Source organism: Pipistrellus kuhlii, unplaced genomic scaffold (genome assembly GCF_014108245.1).
Source record: "Pipistrellus kuhlii isolate mPipKuh1 unplaced genomic scaffold, mPipKuh1.p scaffold_m20_p_4, whole genome shotgun sequence".
Taxonomy (NCBI): domain Eukaryota; kingdom Metazoa; phylum Chordata; class Mammalia; order Chiroptera; family Vespertilionidae; genus Pipistrellus; species Pipistrellus kuhlii.
The window spans coordinates 26,533,108-26,556,368 of record NW_023425540.1 but is presented as its reverse complement, the minus strand read 5'-3'; the positions used below and the strand labels follow the sequence as shown (position 1 = coordinate 26,556,368).

The 23,261-nt window shown below is 37.2% G+C and overlaps 1 protein-coding gene across 6 annotated transcripts in view; it reads left to right on the top strand.

The window, feature by feature from the left end:
- The window catches only part of PDE4D (phosphodiesterase 4D), a 1,149,946-nt gene that overhangs the window by 951,607 nt on the left and 175,078 nt on the right, over positions 1 to 23,261 (top strand). For all 6 annotated transcript variants that reach the window (XM_036410645.2, XM_036410646.2, XM_036410647.2 and 3 more), the window contains one exon: positions 12,754 to 12,945. In XM_036410645.2, the coding sequence (XP_036266538.1) occupies positions 12,754 to 12,945 (192 nt within the window). The remainder of the gene's footprint in view (positions 1 to 12,753; positions 12,946 to 23,261) is intronic.

Here is a 23,261-nt window from a genome sequence, read left to right as displayed (position 1 = left end):
GGCTTGAGGTGATCCTCCAGAAAAAAACATTTCCAGCCTTGCCGACTGCCATTAGGCAGAACAGAACTGGACTGGCTTTCCCCCTTTTCAGAACAACTACAACTGTGTGTAATGGTTATCCACGTATTCTCTAAGGCTTCTTAAGCACTTGGATGGTAAGAAATGTTTTAATGAAAATATACGTAGCCCAGGAAAATGAGGTTGTGGAAGCTAAACCAACTGTGAAAATGGTAAAATTAAAGAAATGTTCACTTGGGCCTCTATGGAACATTGTTTTTTGGATTTTTTTTTCCCTTCAGTCTAGAGGTAGATTGAATGTGAAGTGTTTGACAGTTGAATATGCTTTCAGTCCTGCCAATTAAGTCTAGTGTAATGTAGTACATTAAGTATTATTGTACTGACAAATAAAAGTCCAAAATTAAGTGTCTTTAAAAATATACGTCCATTCTTCACCAAGTAATTGTGCAGGGTAGTATTTAGGAAGACAGCGGAGCGCTTCTCCTTACTTTCTTTTTTTTTTTTTTTTTTTAATTAATTTATTTATTTATTTATTTACATATTTTAATGATTTTTTTTGCCCCCCTCCCTCCCTCCCCCATATCCCCTCCCTCCCCATAGTTTTATGTCCATTGGTTGTACTTATATGCATGTATACAAGACCTTCGGTTGATCTATTATCTCCCCCAGATCCTCCTCCCCTCCCCGCTGTAATTTGACAATCTGCTTGTTGCTTTACTGTCTCTATATCTATCTTTTGGTTCATCAGTTTATAATGCTCTTTATTATCCACAAATGAGTGAGGTCATGTGGTGTTTCTCTTCCATTGATTGGCTTATTTCACTCAGCATGATGTTCTCCAATTCCTCCTTACTTTCATTAAGGGACCAGGGTCCTCCCACCTTGTGGCATCAGCTGACCAAAAGAGAAGAGCCCTGGAAGGAGCATGTGGGAGGAGTTATGAGCCAGTCCTGCAAGTGAGCTGCCATATTTTCACTCACATCCAGTTACATGTAATTGCAAGGGAAACATAGAAAAGAGGACTTCCTGTATGCCCAGGAGCAAGTGGAGAATGCAATCTGGCAGACAGCAAGCAGAATTTGCCATGTTTATGGTCCAGATTAGTGAGTTCTATTCTTTTCCAAGATCGTTTGCCTTTAGTCAGGATTGTATTCAAAACCATTTCAAGAAAATGTGAAGAACAGCTTTACTCTTCAAAAATCATTGTTGACATAGACCTCACAGCCTCTATGGCATCTCTCCGCAATGTCCTAAAACCTCTGGAAGATAATTTGCAAGCACGTATATTTCACCCAATATAAGAAAATCACAAGGAGAGCTTATCTTAATGTGCCCATAACAGAACAAGATGTATGCTGTTCAGTGTGAGGGTTCCTATCTTTGATTTTATTCTCCATGATATATTTTTAGAGATTGCAGAAGAAAATGATTGTTTATGGAAGTCATAGGATAATATTCCTTTTTTTCAAAAATATATTTTTTACTGATTTCAGAGAGGAAGGGAGAAGGAGAGAGAGAAGAAGCATCAATGATGAGAGAGAAACATTGGTCTGCTGCCTCCTGCATTCTCCACACTGGGGATCAACCCCCACAACCCAGGCATATGCCCTGACCAGGAATTGAACCATGACCACCTGGTTCATAAGTTGATATTCAACCACTGAGCCATGTAGTCTGGACTAGGATAATATTGTTATAACTGGAAGCCCAGGGCACAAAATTCATGCATGGCCAGCAATCAGGGCCTTCCATCTGCCACCTGGGGCCTTCCTTCCTTCTTTCCTTCCTTCTTTCCTTCTTTCTTTCCTTCCTTCCTTCCTTCCTTCCTTCCTTCCTTCCTTCCTTCCTTCCTTCTTTCCGCATTGCCCCCTGTTGGTCAGTGCACATCATAGTGAGTGATCGAACTCCCGGTCTCCCAGTCAAACTCCCAAGGGGACACTTTGCATATTAGCCTTATATATATATATAGATTGTTGTAACTTTGGTAGGACTAAGGATATGGCATCTAAGGCCACACAGCTCTCTGAAGCCCTTCTCTGTTCCCTTTTACCCCACTGCTTGGATCCTTGAGGTTAGAATCTGAGTAATATCACTTTTCCAAAATAAATTTAATAGTATGGAGTCTGAATTATTTCCTGACCTGTGTGAGGGAGAGACCAGACCCAGAGAAAGACATGTGTGTGAGTTTTCATATTGATGAGTGGAAAGAATAAGATTTGTTATACTTTTCAAGGCTATTATAATGGAACTATTACAGTTTTTGTTTTTAGTTATCATCTTGCCTAGATTTATTTAATCTATTCTATATATTATTTTAAATGGTAAGTATTTTCACAAGAGAATTCATGATTTAATACTTCTTATTCATTCAATTAAGTCATTTGGCAATTAATTCTTAATAAGTCTAAATGTCTGAATAGCTAGGGATGTCTCTGAGAACCACATTTCAAAAATCTACCCCCTCGAAAAGAAAATCATAACCTTTGTGGAGACAGGTGTAGTTTGAAGCATGTCCTTCTTCAGGCCTTCAAGGTGACTAATATCCAGCCTGGTGGAATCACTCCCCACTCCTCCAGAACAAGTTAATAATCACTGACCTGGAAGGATAAACATGTACAAATATAAAGAAAATTTCTGAAAAATATGAGTACCGTAAGTTTTGGAAATTAGGGAGAGAGAGAAAGAAGAGAAGAGAAGAGAAGAGAAGAGAAGAGAAGAGAAGAGAAGAGAAGAGAAGAAGGAATGGGAAAAAAATAACCTCTATAATAAGAAAATTATGGTGCTCCATTTTTACTTTCAGCCATTTCATTGTTTTTCCTGGCTAGCACTGTCTGAAATGTAGGTTTACTGTGAAACTAATGAAGATCAGGTTCAGGCCCCTAAGTAACTTAGGCCATTTCCAAGCTCGAAAAGCGAGGGGTAGCCACTTCACATAGTTTTAAGTTTGTAAAATTTGCAAAAGTAGGATTTTTTTTTTTTTTTTTGCATTTTTAAAATCGGACTCTCCAAATTTCATAACCGTCATGTGCCATAAAATCTGGAACCCTCCCTTGATTCCATGGCTGATTGGTGGTCAGACAGGAATATATTCAAAATAACCCTATTAAAATGCTTCTTAACACACCAGCTTTCTTAGTGCTTTTCCAGAGGATTCATTCGAACACACTAATGAACCTCCTTGGTGATAAGATTATTTGTTTAAAAAAGTGGTTCTTAGCCAAAATAAAAATAATAATAATAACATTCATTTGAAGTAGAGCCACAGAGGCTTCCATAGTAAATAATAACCAGGTTATAGTAAGAAGTGCTGAATCCAATGATATTAATGCATTCATAATACAAATATTTACTGAGCAGCTACCATGTGTCAGACACTATTCTAGATGCTGGGATGCATTAATGAACAAAGCATATCAAAATCCCTGCATTTGTAGAGCTTACAATTCAATGAGAAGGATAAAATAAAATTTTAAAAGTTTAGCAGAGGCTGATAAATGATGAGAAGAAAAATAAAAGGAAAAGAGACTAGAAAAGGCTAGGTAATTGGTGTGGCAATTTTATTTTATTTTACTTTTTTGTTAATCTTCACCCAAGGAATTTTTTTCATAGCTTTTCAGACACTTGAGTTTGGATGTTCCTTAGTGAGAATCTAAAGAAAGTTTGGGTTCAGGTAGTAAATTTAGTAAAGAAATAACCCACTTTGTTTATGTCAGCTTTTCTGCCCTGGATTGCTTAACTTTAGCAATAAGGATATCTCTCTTAGTCCCCCCTCAAGCTAGGAGGATACCTTCCATGGGGAAGATTTTCTTCCTGTGTTTGAGGAGACAAAGGAGGGTGAAGTTGCCCTTCTTGCTAGTCAAGTAACTTTATTTGGAAGTAACCAGTCTGCTCTGGTGGGATATTTGGGGATGGCCTGCTCTGGGCATCAACAGTATTTACTTTGAATAGGAAACCATTAGGGGGCGGTAAGCAGGAACTCATAGGGATCTGTGCTTTACTGCTCTTCCCAAGCGTACCCTTCTCGTGAGATCCACAAATGAAAACAGGATGCAGGGGGGAAGGAATGCATGCTTGCTTGTTTTATTCTAATCACAGAGAAGCCTGAATAAAATTTTCAGGTAAATGAAGGGCTACAACCGCTACAAAAACCGAGATTTCCCACCATCAGCACATATTCAAGTTATTGATAAATATGCGTTTACAACTCGAGCTATTGATCATTTCTAGAGAATTGCTGCAAACATGGACCTTAGTCTGCTGGTTTCAGGCTTTGCCTCTACCTCCCAGCACCGCAGGCACACAGTAGGACCCATTTGAGATCCCTTTGTAAGCAGAGTTTCCCTTAAGAAATGTTTTAAGATCATCATTTTTTTAAAAACATAAACCTCAAACAAAACAATTCTAGGTTTGGGCTTTCAAAGTTTTAGATCTAATAAGCATTTTATTTTATTTATTTTATTTTATTTATTTTTTAGGAAAAAAAATGGCCTTATCCCATTTCATTTGGCAAAAACCCACTAAGCAAGTCCAGCTTGTCCCTTCTGGTTCCTGGTCCAAATATCAAACTTACGCTATGATTTTCATCTTGAATCGCTTTATTTTCCTCTGTTACTCAGTGTCATCGATGAGTCAGAAACAAATGTTTCCAGAGATCGTCTAATATTTCTACTGATAAATAAGCATGCACCTTTCACCTTTGTTCCTGGCTTCTGTTTATAAAATCCATCTGTGAAAATAAAGGGTAAAAATGTTCCTGTGCTTAAATGTTAGACCTCTGTGCAAATATCTATATTCTGCAAGCTAACATGCATATTTCGCTTACCTGTATAATTCACTGACGTGGCTAAATATCATGTCCTCTCAGGGCATCCCGTTTAAATGTGAGATGCAGATTTTTATTCTTCAGGGAATATTGCCATTTGTGCCTATCATTGTAAAATACTGTTTTCTACACTCTCATCTCTGTGGTTAATCTGAGCAAAGTAAATATTAAATAATTTTGAGAAGCAGCTTTTGTTAACTCCAGAGAAGCTATTTGATCCTCAGGGAAATCTTGAATGAGAAATATCACTGGCATTAGTTAGGAACAGGTTTCCTAGTTCTGTGGCATTGATCAATGAATAAACGATGAAAAAGAGAAATCGTATGTTTTAGTAATTATCCAACTTTGGTTACAATTAAGCTCAAGGATGAACCACCCTTTCCCCCGGAGTGGCAAGCACCAAAATGGATTTTGTTATATAACCGACTGCAGGGGACTCATTATACAGGGGAGAGTTGGGCCCAGGAAAATAAATAGCGGCGTAACTATGACCTGAAGTCCCCGGGGTACACCCAGTCACTGGAGACCTAAGGTCTAAGAGGCTGTTTCTGCTCATTATATTCAGTGGAGTCCCACCCAGGCTGCTGGTACCTCCATGTCTTCCACAGTTCCCAGCAGGAAATAGTTCTTTCTCCTCAGTGAGGAATATCTAGAGAAAAATCAACAGTCTCCACCTTCTGCCCAATGTTATCTCACTGGAACTATGGAGAGGGGTGGAGATGTAAAGGCAGCTAACGTTGTAAGAATGATCTGACTCCAGCATCTGTCACCTCATTGATGGTCAGGGTTGACTCAGGTGATGTGACTGACCAGTGGTCAGTTCCTTTTCTCGTTCACCCCTCCCTTTGGGTTCTTCGAAAAGAGGTGTGCCCAGGAAGAGGGGATGACCTAGATGGCAAGTCTCCCTCAGAGGTAGAGAGCAATAACAATAAAAATAATAGCTGCTAAATATTGGGAATATAATAGCTGCCAGGCAGCATGCTGACATTTTTTCTCTTCTAATCCAAATAGTGGCCCTAGAGCTAGATATCAGGAAAAAGAAGCTTAGCAAGGTACAGTAAACATGCCCAAGAGCACACAACTAGAAAGTGGCAGAACCAAGAGTTGGCATTTAACCGACATTTCTAACTCCCATCCTAACAGGCACATTTTGGGTCTTTCCACACCTCCCAATAGGGGTTGTATTAAAACCTCATCCCAGGATCAGCCTTAGTCTGTAAGTTGATCTGAATGTTACTTTCAAAGAGTTAGCATTTGCTGTTGCATCCAGATGAGGAAGCTAAGAGATGTTAATGGTTAACAGAAGGCTGTGCAATGGAGACCAACACAGGGCTATTTTCCCAGGCTCTGCAATCAGACAAATTGAGTTGGAAACCCACTTACAAACTATATAACCGTGTACACATTGAACATAGAACTATCTTTCTGTGCCTCAACTTCCCTGTGGGTCAAATGGAAAGCATAGTGCCTTCTTCAAAGGGTTATTGTGAAGATTCAGTGGGGTAATGTATATGAAGCATATAGCACAATGCCTGGCACATAGACAGTGCTACAAACGTTTTCTTATCATTCTCATCATTCTAGTTATTATTATCACCATCATTATTCTACTCAGGTATTACTACTCCTTGAATGAAGAAGTGTTGCCTTGATTTGCCCCAAACCCAACCATTCTCAAGGGGAGCTCCTTAGTTCTAATGTCTAAAGTTGATTAATAAGCCTTTTGGTGGGAAGGAGATAGTGCTTTGGTTTATTTATTTATGTATCTATTTTTATACTTGTTGATTTTTTTTTCATTTCAAAATCACTGTGCTTATTTTAGCCAATAAAAATTTTGTAAGTATACAACTGAATATGAATAATCTTCCCCATTTCACATCCCTAAGGTCAATGTTAAAAGTTGTTATGTGCCTCTCCACATATTTCTGTATGATAAGATTCTTCTGACACTCCTTACCTAAATCACATTCTCTGATTTCCTATATAACACAATTTAATAATTTATTATTTATATAATATTTTATACAGATGTGTCATGTTTTATTCTTTTTCTTCTCTTTGGCTTCATGTTATATTGCCTTATAGAGAAGTACTATGTTCAAATCTCTGCATTTATTCAAATCCTTTCCATAAACACACTTAGCCCTTCCTATTAAGCTAAACCATATGAAATTGCCATTTTTATAGGTCCCCACTATTGTTCAATAATATGACCCCTCAAACTGTGCCAGACTAAATGTCCTGTTTTATACGCTTGCCTTACTTATTCCTTCCTGGGTTTGCTTCTGCTGCTTCACTTGTACCACACCCCCGCTGCCTGCATTCTCTCAGTTTTTTCAGGCTGCTATAACTAAGTGCCATTGATGGGGTGGTTCATAAACAGCAGAAATTTATTTCTCACTGTTCTGGAGGCGAGGAAGCCCAAGATCAACGTACCAGAAGATCTGGTATCTGTTAAGGGCCCACTTCCCACATGTTGGAAGAGCCAAGGGAGTTCTCTGGGCCTCTTTTATAAGGCACTTATTCCATTCATGAGGGCTCCACCCTCCTGACCTCATCACTTCCCCAAGGCCCCATCTCCAAATAAGATCACATTGGGAATTAAATTTCAGCATATAAATTCTGAGAGGCACAGACATTCCGTCTATGGCTCCTATCCTAACTCTACTCTGGACATTTTTATCTGCCCTTCAAGGAAACATAGCCTTTGGCTTCTTAAACTTCCTTTATATTCATTCTCTAAATCATATTCTCTGATTTCCTGTATAATACAATTTAGTAATTTATTATTTACATAATATTTAACACAGATGTGTCATGTTTTGTTCTTTTTCTTCTCTGTGGCATCATGTTATATTGCTTTATAGAGAAGTACTATGTTCAAATCTCTGTACTTATTCAAATCCTAATCTAAAGTTGTAGAAGAAACTATAAAAAATTGCTTACTGAATCTTTCATAATGAAGTCAGTTTTTCTGTAAAATCATTCACCAATACTGGCATTTGCTAATGCTTCTGCCTAGGGATTCTATAATATTATTGCATTACACTTTCTTGATAATTAATTTTTATTATAGGATCATTGAATGTAATGGAAATCAACCTTGCACATCCTGTACGCACCTCCCTCCAAAAAGTATATTCTGAATAAACCTGTTACCAAATTTTAGAGTCATTAGTTTCCCAAACCATTAATGATACTCTTGTGACCTTACCCCAACCCAATAGGTTTTCCATTTTTATTTATGGAAATTTAATTAAGGCTTCTCAAGGTCTTGTTGTTTTTTAAATAAAAGTTTAATAAAATATCAGTGACCATCTTTATAGCTGTATTCTCAATCTGTTGGTAAACTAATATTTAGATTGACATAATTTTATCAATATTTGGTAATTACTTTCTATAAATTGTGAGATTTTATTTTTTGCATAATATTTAATATGTTTACATGAGTCTTTTTATATTTTATTTTCAATTCTAGTTTATATTCAATATTGTTTTGTATTGTTTTCAGATGTATGCATAAACAATCATATGCTTTACAAAGTGGTCCCTCTGATATTTGCAGTTCCCTCCTGGCACCGTACATAAATATTATAATACTATTGGTTATATTCTCTACAGTATAATTTACATTCCTATGACTATTCCGTTAACTACCAATTTTTACTTCTTAATACCTTCACCTTTTTTACCCAGCCACCCACCCCTCTTCCCTCTGGCAACATCAGTCTGTTCTCTGTATCTATGAGTCTGTTTCTATTCTATTTGTTCATTTATTTTGTTCTTTAGTTTCTACATATAAGTGAAATCATATGGTACTTTCCTTCTGTCCTATTTCACATAGCATACTCTACAACAGATTTTCCTTATTTAACAACATGACCTCCATCTAGTGGACAATATGTTATATTACATCCTGCAAAGAAAAGTATCAAAGCTGCCGAAACCGGTTTGGCTCTGTGGATAGAGCCTGGGTCTGCGGACTGAAATGTCCCAGGTTCAGGTTCGATTCCGGTCAAGGGCATGTACATTGGCAGCTGGTCGATGTTTCTCTCGTCATTGATGTTTCTAGCTATCACTCTCCCTTCCTCCCTGTAAAAAAAAAAAAAAATCAATAAAATCTGCCATATAAAGTATTTTGTGACCTATTAAGATTTTTTCCCTTAAAAGGTAATGTTAATTGTTTTAACATATTTATCGGTATTTTTCTATTTTTTTAAATCTTATAGTGGAGAATCTCAGTTAAGACTTGCTTAATGTGCCTAAACCGGTTTGGCTCAGTGGTAGAGCGTCTGCGGACTGAAAGGTCCCGGGTTCGATTCCTGTCAAGGGCATGTACGTTGGCTATGGGCACATCCCCGGTAGGGGATGTGCAGGAGGTGGCTGGTTGATGTTTCTCTCTCATCGATGTTTCTGGCTCTCTATTTCTCTCCCTTCCTCTCTGTAAAAAGTCAATAAAATATTTTTAAAAAGAAAAAAGAAAAAGACTTGCTTAATGTAATTAAAAGAATATAATAATAAAAAACACAAATTGCTGATTTGGGAGTTATATTAATATTTACTCAATTGAACGAAGAAAACTAAATTAAAAATTGTTCTCCTTTATTTCCTATATTTTTGCTAATGCATAGCAAGGAGGGGGTACTCACTTTTTTTTTAATGGAAGAACAGACAAGATTGTGCATGTTTAGGATGGTATGCCTATAGACAATGCAATATAAAAATGTTGTATTATAATATATAATAGTTCACTTGAAGCCTATACAATTTTATTAATCAACTACAGGCTTGGTGCACGAATTCGTGCATGGGTGGGGTCCCTCAGCCTGGCCGGCGATTGGGGCCAATTGGGCCCATCTCGCCCAGTCTAGATTGAGCCAGCCGGCCAGGGGGAGGAACCGTGGGCGGTTGGCAAACTGACCCAGTGGATAGATTGTGGGAGGTTGGTTGGCCATAGAAGGTTGGCTGTGGGAGTGCACTAACCACCAGGGGCAGCTTCTGCATTAGTGTCTGCTCCCTGGTGGTCAGTATGCGTCATAGCTACCAGCCAGTCATCTGGTCATACAGTTGTCTGGTTGTAATGGTCGCGTAAGCTTTTACATATATAGATGTCACTTTAATAAATGTAATGAAATTTAAAATAAATAAAACATTAAAACTATCTTTATTTTCAAGGGCATAAAAATAAATCCTTTTTATGTGTTCACATGATTACGTAGTCATCTTCACGTAGAAGAACTTCCATGACTACTGTCTTAAAACAGAAATCTCCTCCTACCCTTCTCCTATTCAGAGGTCTTGCATGTCTTTCAGATGTGTACTGAATGCCTTCAAAAGCCCTCTTTAAATAAAATAATACTCTTTTATAAGACTTTTTGAATATCCCAGCCTGGATTAATCTTATCTTCTTCAATTTTTGTATCTCAGTCTGCTCATATTAGTTGCTTAGTAAATGCTTACTTAATTCAGCACATCCACAAAGAGCTTGTCAGAGACCCTAACATATCTCTTTAATGATTAGAGGTCCATTTCCCCTGTGGCCTTCCTCAGGATTGCCAAAATACCCACATACATGAAGTAGCATCTTTCTAGGTGAAACATATGTCCCCAGTTTGGGTGTCGCAGTTATTAGCATACATTTGCAGTTTACATAATTATACATTAGAACTGGAAGAACTTCTGAAATAATACATGGTGGAATCCAGTTAGCTTAGTTACTTCGGTCAGTTAACTAACTTTTCTAGGAGCTAGTATTCTTTTCTATAAAATGAGTCTATTAAACTAGATAAAATCTCTCATTGTCCTTCAAGGACCAAAGCAATGCATTTATAAAGTGACACAATTCTAAGAAATTTTTAAATAGGAAAATACATTATGTTTTTCCTATTTTTTTAATAGGTGGCTTGATTTAGAGTCAATATTCTTATTTAATCCTAGATTCATAGGTGATTCATGAAACATCCAACCCCTAGCTTTTTCTTCTACTTTGGCTTCTCATTTTCGGGTTATAACACTTTTTGTTAATAATTCCAATGGATAAAATAATGTTTTGAAATTAGCTGGCTAATAGTCTGAATAAAGGTTCTACTGAGGAAAATGTTAGTAACAACTAAACTTGTATTTATTTATTTATCCATTCAGCAATCTTTAACCACATATCTGAACTATCTTCCTCTTCTTGAAAGAACACATGTGAGGTGTCTTTATTCTTCTACTTGTTGATGTTTGACTAGAAAGCTCTTTGTGGAAAGTTTATCCAGATGTTAAAAACTGTGCATGTGTGGTTCTTTTTCCCCCTCAACTCTGCAATCTGTATATTGCCAAGCATGGTGCCTTTTATTCATTCAGGCATTCATTCAAACCGCTCAGTAATGGTTTCTGAGGTGCTAAGAACACCCAGAGCCTCCTTTTTCAGAGAGCTCACAGTGTAAGGATGGAGACCAAGTAGTAAGCCTTTCGATTCCTGGTTAATGCTACAGATAAGGAGTAGGAAAGTGTCTTGGGAGCACAAAGAAGAGCATCTCATACCTTTCAAGCAAAGACTAAATTCTCAAGAATGGATACAGTTAGGCAGGTAAATGAAGATTTGACAGTGGTAGCCTGAAATGGTGGCTCAATATGAGTGTAGCTGAAATGCCTGATGGAGCAGGGTTGCTATGTTGAGACTGTGGATATGGTCAACTATAATTGAAAATGGATTAATAGGACTCTTCTGTCTAACCAAGAAATCTGTGCTTTATTCTGAGGACAGTAATGAGCTACTTCTGAAATGGTTTTAATTGACAAATGACATAGATTTATCATTTAAGAAGAATCACTCTTGGCACAGGGTGGAAAATGGATGCAAGAGAAAAATTTAAAGGCTATTATAATATATACCCTGTTTCCCCGAAAATAACACAGTCTCTTTTGTTAAATTTTTCTTCCAAAGTTGCACTAGGTCTTATTTTCAGGGGATGTCTTATTTTCGGGGAAACACGGCAGGTGGGAGTTAATGGAACCATGGACTCAATGTACTGGCAGTGAATGGAGGGAAGTGGCTACAGCAGAAATTGATGATTGGATAAGTATAGGTGGAAAGGGAGAAAAGCCAGCCCAGGTTTAGGGAAGCAATGATATTGGGTATATAAGAAGCACTTGTTGAATTGAACCCAAATATTTAGTCAATGACTATGTATGTGTTCTTTTCCTGAAAGGAATTCTGTACTTAGGGGAATTATTCTTTTCAGAATGGTTCCCTTTAACTAAAGTTGATTTGGGGAATATTTTTTCTGCCAAGGGCCATTTGAATATTTGAGGGCCTACAAAATTATCAACTTGAAAATTAGCCTGCTATATTTGGTCAAACATTTAATTAACTCACCACTAGTATCTTGGTAGGACCAGAGCAAATGATTTTGAGGGCCTTATACAGTCCACGGGCCAGATGTTCCCCACCCTTGGGGAATTTCTTGTATTGAGTTGGTTAACAAAAGTATCAGTATCCCAAAGCTTAGGAAGACAAGAGTATGAGGTCAGCCAAAACCGGTTTGGCTCAGTGGTAGAGCGTTGGTCTGCGGACTGAAGGGTCCCAGGTTCGATTCTGGTCAAGGGCATGTACATTGGTTGCAGGCACATCCCCAGTGGGGGGTGTGCAGGAAGCAGCTGGTCGATGTTTCTCTCTAGTCGATGTTTCTAGCTCTCTATCTCTCTCCCTTCCTCTCTGTAAAAAAATCAATAAAAATATATTTAAAAAAAAGAGTATGAGGTCAATGTGCTTCTTTACTTTTGTATATTGTAGTATTATTTTTTTTTAACACCAGGAATCAGCTATAAATTTTCCCACTGTCAATTTCTAAACTGAAATCTCCCTTTACTAAAATGTCAACATGCAAATATTCACTTCAATGTCATTTCTTCTCTTTCCTTTATAGTTTTGATGTGGACAATGGCACATCTGCGGGACGGAGTCCCTTGGATCCCATGACCAGCCCAGGATCTGGGCTAATTCTCCAAGCAAACTTTGTTCACAGTCAACGTCGCGAGTCGTTTCTGTATCGATCCGACAGCGATTATGACCTCTCTCCAAAGTCTATGTCCCGGAACTCCTCCATCGCCAGTGATATGTAAGTAGAAGAGGGAGCTTCTATAGAAAATCAAGTTAGTTTATCTTACAGTTGATGATGTCATAAAACCAATGGTATTCCTTTGCCTGTATCGTTCTAGAGTTTAGAAAGAATGGTGAGGGAAAACATGCAATCTAAAGATAAATGGTATATTTAACTTGAAGATACTGTCACTCTTGATAAAAAAATTTTATTTTCCCATAGATACATTGTCTGGAAAAAGTGAGAGTTAAATTTTTAATGGAAACATTTACACTTAACACATCTATATATATATATAAAAGTCTAAGCAAACATTTGACTGTTCAACCAGTAGCTATGACGTGCACTGACCGCCAGGAGCAGACACTCAATGCACAGGCATGGAAACATGGAACAGACTGAATCAGAGGGAAGTGGGGAGAAGGGAGGGTAGAAAGAGATTAACCAAAGATCTTATATGCATACTAAAGGCCCAGTACATGGGTTTGTGGCCCTGTGGGGTCCCTTGGCCTGGCCTGCCAAAATCGGCACAGTGCACAGATTCGTGCATCGTTGGGTTCCTCAGTCTGGCCTGTGGGGATAGGCTGAAACCAGCAGCCTGACATCTCCTGAGGGGTCCCAGATTGCGAGAGGGCACAGGCCAGGCCAAGGGATCCAACTAGTGCATGAATCTGTGCACTGGGCCTCTAGTTAGCTTATATTCATGTTGGTCCTGAATTTTAGCTACCCAGCCACATGCATATTTTCTAGAAATTTGAAAAGCCTTGAGCTCAGTTTGAAAACCTCTTGTTATTACAGTGCATAGCATTTTTAATATATCTCAATGGATGTGACACACAGATGTTAGTGTTGGTTTAACAGATCACCTGAGAGGTCTTTGTGAAGGTTTGCTGAAATTAAACAATTTTTGGAATATGAATTGCTAGAGGCAAGCACAGAAAATATTAGACAAACTTAAATATCATTTAAATGATGGTACAGCTTGGAAAAATAATTAAAAATAATTAAAAATTATAAGCAGGTTTGCAAATCAGACACTACTATTAGCTCATTTTCTCAGCACAATCCAATCCTGTGTTTACTGTCATTTTCTGCAGCTTTCTAAGTTGCGACGGCTTCTAAATAGGACCTTGCACTGTCATTTATGGCAATTCTTCCCTCTGCCTGTAGTCATCCCCACTTCCCTCATCTGCATTTAGATATTTATCTAACAACATTACCATTTTCTTCTGATACCATCTCAGAAACTCAGGACAGGTGGCAATTAACCTTAAAGGGATTAACATATATGAGGCTTTTGACAGAAAGTTATTCTTGGAATCCTAACAGTCACTAATAGGTCTGAATAGGTCTTTAGAAGTGAAATTGTACTTTCCTCATTTTCACAACATATAGCTGTAGGTTGCCATTTTCTTAACACTTGTAAAGTGAGAATACAGTTAATGCTCTGGCCTCCCTAGGAATGAACAATTAAACTGCAACCAATTTTTATTCAAATACTGAATTTCTGAACTCTTACTGGGTATCTATCCCTGTGTGAAGCATTGCAGGAAATATACAAAAGCCATGAAACAATATTCTTGATGTCAAATGATGCATAATCTGTGGAATGACAGATCTCAGATCAAATGGTTAGTGGAAAAGACAGTATGTGAACCCTAATTTGTGTCCATGTGGACTACAGTGAAAAGCATCTCACTGTCTCTTTGAATAATGCACAAGTCTATGCTATCTTTCAAAAAATACGCATGTTTCCTTTATTCTTTTTTTTTTTTTGCACTTAAAATTCTTCAATAAGTTATATCTCCCCAAAGATGTACATCTGTCCTCTACATTTCTTTACCGTGTTGTGTTGCCTTAATATTCTGAAGTCTGTCTACCATTCATATTGACCTCTGAAAATCCATTCATTAAAAACTTGAAATGAAAACATTCCACTTCCAAGGCATGTTGCCAGTTATTAGACAAAGTGCAAAGTGGTTTTCATCTCCTCACTTTTATCATTGTTGTGTTCTCTATTCCTTCCTACTCACAGACCTCTCCTTTACCAGCTCCTCTTATCACCCCTTAACTGTATTGCCCCGAAGTATAGCCCATCACCCTTTGGACTCTTATTTTGAAAGCGATTTTGTGTATGTATTCACCTATCAGCTTTTGTCAGATAACGTATTGCTCAGTATCTCTGGCCCTGCAACCTCAGGTGAACTCCAGATCAGATCTGTAGCACTTAAATGCTTTCTGTAAATCTGCACTTTCTTATTCCACTGTGTCTCGCAATCATTAATTTGTACATGTTCTTCAATAATAAGTGAGCTTTAGATCTGTAGCACTTAATTGCATTTGGAAATTTACACTTTTTTTTCAACTGTTACATGACACTCATTAATTAATAATACAGGTCTACAGTTGCTCTCACAGAAAATAATACAATAATTAATAAATGATAATACAAGAATAAACTGTTTTGTGTACTCACAACTGTAAACCTATTTTTGCCCATTATTTATCATTAATTCCTTTTATTAATGGTGTCCGCTCTTCTTCATCCCAAAACAACTTCCTTTTTCCAATGATTCTATTTCTGTTATTTTTATCCCACTTGCTTGGGCTTGAAATTTAAGACATTTAGTCATTCTCTTACACATAATTAACACACTATGACCTTTATAATAAAGTATAGTAACACTATCTGTGAGGCATTTACTAAACTATGGAAGCAGAGAGGACTAGGGAAAGCCAGGCTAAAGGAGCAATGTTTGCATAACATGAGGCAACAGAAATCATGGCTCAGTTAAGGAATGACAGTCTGGTTGGTGTGAGTAGGGAACTGTGACAGGAGAGAAAGACTATTTGAATATAGTATATGGGACCTAAAAGCCACAACGGTTTGTAGCTGGATTTGGCATGGTCACATTCTTACTTTTATTGCATTCTGATTAATCTATTGTTGAGTGATTACATACCAAAGTTATGCAGGAAAGTGGATCATGTTGAAATCCACACAAAAAAAAGAAGGTTAAATATGAAGAAGGCCCAGGGCAAGGGACTGGTGATGGGATAAAGAGACTGGTCCAGATGCAAAGGGCTTACAGAGTGGGTGTTTGTAGTGTATGTGTGTGAGTGTGTGTGTGTGTGTGTGTGTGTGTGTGTGTGTGTGTGTTGGGGCATACCCAGAGGAGAAGAAGAATGAAAGGAAATGCTCTGGATGATTTTATATGTATTGTTCTAGTTACGCTTCCTTATTAAGAAAACCCCTTAGAAATTTCAAATTAAACAGTACCAGTGAAGGTTTGTGATTATTTATTTGAATAAAATATTTTGGAAAAACTTTACATGCTCTTTAAGTTGAAATATAAGTATTTAATTTATTGAGAAAGTGAGAAGGAAACTATCACTTCCTAATAGACAGGATGTCATCACCTTATTATTTATTTATAAATAGGTACTCATTACATAGGTGAGGCACAAGGAGAAAATAAGAAGCATGATAGTTGTAATAGTAACCATAGACCCATTACATGCATATGCCACCCTGCACTTCTCCAAGTATCTTCACATCTGCTCTCATTTGGCACTTTTCACAGTCTCATGGATGGGGACACTCGTTACGTCATTTTACTGATGAGAGATCTAAGGTCCTGAGAGCTTAACCTTTTTAAAGACATACAACAAACACTTTGATGGTTTCTAGAAGAACATTATTTTGATGAAGCCACGTTAGCAAAGTGCTATGCACCATTGCAGGAAAACTGCTGAGGAACAGAAGTACCTGCTGACCAAATACATTGACCAAATTAGTTAGATTGCACTGTGAACATTTGGTTTTCATTTATATTTTAGGAATAAAATAATAGCTCAGATTGGTTAGAGTAGAAATAAAGAAAATATGTGGCTAACACTTGGAAATATATATATATATATATATATATATATATATATATATATATATATATATATATGTAATTCTCCAGGACTAGACTAAACTCAGCATCTAAAATTCTTATATATGGCAGAGAAGTTCCTGGCAGCTTCTGCTCAGAAGATTGTCATATCATTTGCTAAATGTTTTCTCAACTGAGGGGTGTATTCCTTGGCTGCATTTTTAATCAGTATCATTTTCTTACACATTTAGCCATTGTTGCTGGCACCTAATTTATGCCAGTGTATTGTTTGAGATGCTATAGATCCATGAAAACAAGATAAAAGTTTTGTTCGGATCATGCATTTCTGTCTTTAAAAAAAAGAAATTTAAAAATAGAAATGTATTTCTATATAAATCTCTATTTCCACTTACCTATCAATCACTTTACATATTTGCTTGTCAGTGTTAGATCCTTGGTGCATTGTTCTTAATGCATTCTGCATTGTTTCCGAAGTCATATAAGGAAAATTAATCACACTGCTAGAACAATTATGTGATGTGTTTCTTGACATAAGATATGCTGGGGAGTATTAAATCCTCCTCCCTACATCCCTGCAATATGAGACATAAAGATGTGCTTCACAAATACGGCGAAAGAGAGCCTTCAAGAAAAGCCAAGTTGGGAGTAGCAGACACGGGGCTTTGAGGGCCTGGTCAGATGTGCGGAGGAAACATCCCCACTGATTCCATCTGCTTATGGCCGTTTCTCTCAGGCTTTGTGTCAGCTCTCCTCAGGGGTCTGAGACTTCAGAGTTTTGTTTAGCCTCTATTGAAAAACTAACTTGCTGTCACTGACTACTACAGGTATATCTAAAACATATGTAAGGCATTAGTTCCTCCTTTCCTCTCATCGAACGCAGACAAGTTAGAAGCAGAAAGAGAAAGAACAGCTCGCACCTCAGCAAATGTGGGAGGCTGCATTGTGACAGGAAATCACTTACGCAATTCAGTGAAGGACTTTGTCTCCTAGCAAATGTTACGAATGATCCCAAGACCATTGTTTCACTTCTAGAAAGAACACACCTGCCTGCAGATCGCATGTTTCCATGCCTAATATCCATGCCTGCTTTGAGACTTAGAGAACTTCAAATTAAATTTGTTATTTCCACCATGGCCAGTTTTGTTTCTTAGGCTGGTTATTTTATTTTATTTTATTTTATTTTATTTTATTTTATTTCAGTTTTGGTGAGTGTTTCTTTGGGAGGATGGGGATTTGTTTTGTTTTCAAAAAAATCAGAACACAGGCATTCTGATTTATATGTTACCTAAAGGTCCCTTGGGTGATTTTTTCAAAGTACTTTAAATTTTTAAAGTACATAAAAACTTCATCTAATCATGGCTATTTTCAATTGTGAATATATTTTTACAGAAGCTAAAAAGAAGGCAGTTGATAAAAAGAACTCTTACATTAAATCATGGAGTTGATTTCATGTATTAACTGCACACTTTGGGGTTATTTATTTTTATTAATGTCTTTTTTTGGAAGAAATCTAACTGAAGTTTTGTAAAGATTGCTCAAGAGCTGTGCAGCTCAACACGATAGCCATTAGTCACATGTGTCTTTTTAATTAAGTGAATTAACATTAAATAAAAGAATAAAACAGTTCTTCACTTGAAGTCCTGGTGTCTTTCTAGTACTAAGTGGCCGCATGTGGCTGGTGGATAATGTATTGGACAACACAGAGAGTGTTTCTGTCATTGCACAAACTGCTGTGGGCAGTGCTGTTTTAGAGTCTAGAATCTGTATTACTCTGTGGCTTCAGCATAGCTGAATCCATGTGAGGGTGCAGGAAGCAGCATGGAGTGGTGGAAACTACAGTATTGTAAAGCCTGCATTTAAATCCAGCTACACTGCACATTTCTATGCCTTAGGATTTCATGACTCAGTAAGTCTTGATCCAGGAGACTGAGCTGGGGTTACTAACTGCTCACTTTGTAAGTAAAGGGCTCTAACAAGCAACTTTCCATCAACATACACAATCACTTTATAAGTAAAAAATAAAGCGTTTTCTAAAAGAATTTAGCTTTTATAAAACCTCACTCCCTGGTCCCTGTTCTCTCTTTGGTGCAGACCAGTGAGCGTGCGGTTGGGCAAGTACCAGGTCTCGCATGGCATTGGAAACCAATGAACTCTACCACCAGCCAAGGGCACCACCAGGGAGACGTTAGCTCACTGATCCTCGTTCCTTATCTTAATAGGAATATGAGCATCTATTTAATGCAGAGCCATCAGAATTTAATACCGTGTATCAGTAGAGCTCAGTGTCTGGTACATAGTAGGCATGCATGTATGTATTGTGCTCACACTCACTACTCTCTACTCTGTACTCTGTACTTGATCGTGCACATCCTTTTAATCTACCAAATCTTTCTACCACATGAGGATCTTTAAAACATTATTGTACTAGCTACTCATAACTCTTCTCCCACGGAGCCCATCCTGGAGACAAAGAGAACAGGGCCACTGACGCTAATCATGGGCTTGTGACATAGGTAAACTGTGAAAGAGCCTGGTCCTAGGACACAGAGTGAGGGCATATGTGGATGCTTGCTGTGTACTCAGCCCTTTCCCCTTTCTCCTTCCCTTCCATGGAAGTCAGCACTCAAAGCACTGTGACAAGCACTGGTGCCATCAACACTTCTGGAAGTCTATTGTGTTGGCTTTTAGTAAATAAAATAACTAAATGTGTTTAGTGAGTGTGTCTACACACATGTACAAGACAGGTTTTTTAAATTTAAATGTTATATTGTTGACACTATTTCAAATGTCCCCCATTTCCTCCCCACTTTGCCCACCTCCACCCAGCCCCCCAGCTGTGGCCCTCACCTTGTCTGTGTCCATGGGTTATGCATATGTTCTTCGGCTAATTCTTTTACCTTCCTTTTTCCAGCCCCTACCTTCACTCCCCTCCCTCTGGCATTTGTTAATCTGTTCTATGTATTCATGTCTCTGGTTCTATTTTGTTCATCAGTTTATTTTGTTCATTAGATTCTTTTTGAAATTAGAAAATATATGTATACATACTTTTGAAAACAAATTGTCTTTCATGCCATCATATAACTGACACACTTGAGGGCATGTATGGACAGCATAAACCTTCCCTTACAAAGCCTAAATTTTTATTTTATGACAAGTAAAGAAAGATTATATTATAGACTAGAGAACTTTTTTGCTTATGTTGCATTAACTCCGATTTCATTTGCTTTATCATCAGTATATGTGATATGAGCACACATGGGCCAATTCAGGAGTCTTGTTTTAGGATTTTTTTGGCCAACATCAGACCAGTCTTTAATTTTTAAATTGTTAATAAGAAGTGAGCAAGTTATTTAAGTTTCAGAAGACTAAATAACTTCTAAGGTCATATCTATTTCTAAAGTTATATGATTTTTTGGTTTTTAATTGTTTAAGACTTTACTTTTTAGAGCAGATTTAGATTCATAGTACATTATGTTAGGTATTTGTTTATTTCAGGTCTGTACTTTAGTGAACAGGGGAGTGGAGACTGGTGAGTAGGTATGGCTAATTCTTCAGTGTTGTCTAATAGCTTAGGCACCTGGAAATATTTTATGTACATATTAAAAATGAGAATGTACTTCTTTCTCTATAATTTTAAAAGGGGTTGGTCAAGGGTAGAATTAATAAATGGGTGATAGTTTTGAGTCTTAAGGAAGGAAAGACACCAGGATTTCAAAATATCAATTTTCTGTATGTTTACCAAATCCCTAATCCTATTGACAAACTCAGAGGCAAACTTCTTTCTAGTTTTATAGCAACAGAATGAAGCACAGAAGATCAAAAGTTTTTGCAAGATTGGATTTAGAAAGTAAGCCCCAACCCGTGGTTCCTCTTCAGTGCGCTGGTTCATAAGATCACTTGTCATGCTGAAATTTGTGGTGCTTGATATTCAGAGGCAGCAGCTGCTTTGTGCCACTAATGCTCTTAGTATCATAGGATTGGAGTTCTTTGCTCAGTAATGTGTAAACTTTCTTCTAATTAATTGCATCTCCTTTTCCTTCTGGCTTGGTGATGATAAAACATGGAAAAGTTTCTGGTTCCCAATGAGGTTTCTGTAAGAGGGTTTGCCTTTGGATTTTCCTCCTTTAGTTTCTCTCAATGTTTCTGGCTTCTTATTGCAGAAAGAATCAGGATAGAAAAATAGGGTAGTAGATGATAAACAAATAGGAGAAGGATGGCCCAAGGCAGAAGGATTTTCTTGACTCCAGGATCAATCCACTTCGGAAAAACATAAGATTCAACAGCACACTTTAAGCCTTCTTCTATTCCCCTTAGTCAAGTAGTGCTGGCTCAGACTCACTCAGCAAGAAGTTGGCAAGAAAAGGACATAGTGCATAACCTGCCTTTTGCTGAGAAATTTGCTACTGACATGCTAGAAATAATCTTACTATTACCAAAAGGAGACAATCAATATATTTGGCAAACACAACTTCTGGGTAATTCAAGTACTTCTTGCTGAGCACAGGGGAGAAGCAGCCCCCTCAACCCGGGCTGGAGGAGGTCACTGTTTCAGCCCATGGGACCCAGGGTTGCTGACTAAGCACCTCTTTCCACACGTGAAAGTAGAGACCAGCATGGCATTGACTGCTGTGACTGTTACCAGAGTAACGATGTCCTCATCACATATCTCCATACACTCATACAAACCAAACACATGCATTAACATCCATATGCATACATACATCAACATGCATATGTACGCACAAAACACACATTAACATACATGCATACACACACACACACACACAAACACACAATGTCAATTCTTTATTTATGAGCTCACTCTTTCCCCACCAGTCCCCATAAGTACTCCAATTCTTAAAAGAAGCAATTTTTTCCTAAAGCATACCCCAGATGCTTTTTTTTAAAAAAAAGTTTGTTGTTGTTATGTTTGTTTGTTTATTTGTTTTCCTTTAAGTGAAAGATAATGTTGTTTAATCTTCTCCAGAAAAGTCATGTCACCAGGACTCTAGGCAAATTTGAATCTAGCGTCTCCCCAATTATAGGAAGCAGCAATATTCTTATTGTGTGGTATTATAATCCCTTCTAATACTTCAGTTATTTTGGTTTCCTTTTTTATAATGTTCTTTGTTTTGAAAATTGCTTTAGTATAGCATTTCAGAGTCATTTTCTATCATAGGTATTTTTTTGTGTGTGTATACATATTCAATTCATTAAAACCCACACATATTTTAAGCCAAATTATATATAGTAACAGAATGATCTTCTATGAATCTTAACTACCAAATCTGATATTTTTTATGATAAGAAAATTGTAAGATACAATTAAAATATGCTTATATATATTTTCTTTCATATACAAAATAATATATATTTTGCATGCATTATTGTACTTGTGACAGTGAGACTGATAAGGCATCTTAATACTGAGGTGCAGACAAAGACAAGATTTTAGAATTATATATTCAGTACATACTCAAAGATAATGTAAGCATAACATAATTTTGAAAAGAAAAGAATATAGTATATAATCTGCCCTTTAGTGAGAATATTTGTCACTAAAATGCTAGAAATAATTTTACTGTTACTAAAATGAGACAATCGAGATATTTGGGCAAAAAAACAATTTCTGAGTAATACAAAAGAGTAAAATATCTTCACTAAAATTATAACTGTCTCTATGCTTTGACAAAAAAAGAAAGCAAGACCGATAAATTATTTTAAATATAATGTATTCTAAATACATCTATAGTGCTGGGAATGAAATACAACCAAAGAAAGAATTAAGTATTTTAAAATACATTCACACCCTTTTGGGCTTAAAGTGATTCAAACCAATGTTATTCATGTAAAAAAAAATTAGAAAATTTATTTCCAGAGATTAATTCCCATGGATGATGTGCCTTGGTCAAGATGACTTAATTCTTAGAAAATAAACTTTGCAGTCAGGCAATTGCAAAGAATAAAATGGAAGAAAACAGTGTGCCTTAGGAAAAAAATATCTAGATTTCATATTACCCTAATTTTGGCTATCTGAATAAACTCTACGAAAAACAGGTGGCCCTCAAAAAAAATGTTAATTCTAAAACTAAGGGGGTGCAAAATAAGACAGGTTTCCTTTAAATTGTGTTCCAACCTTTTTCTGCTTTTTCTTTTCCCACACTCTGAATTTCAAGATCTCTGTGTAATTTGATGACGACCATAACAACTGGCCCAATTATTGCTAATGATCCGTTCACTAACGTCACCCGTATGCTGAAGCTTACTTCCTGAGAGCTGTTTTGGGTCACTTAGGTCCTTCTCAGAGTCCGTGAGTGACTGAACAGTTCCATTGCAGGGTTCTAAGTAAGGGTCATGACCAGCTTTCTGTGTCGAATAACTGCCTTCACTTTTGATTAAAGAGCTTCAGCCAGCCAGGTCAAGAACTGTCCC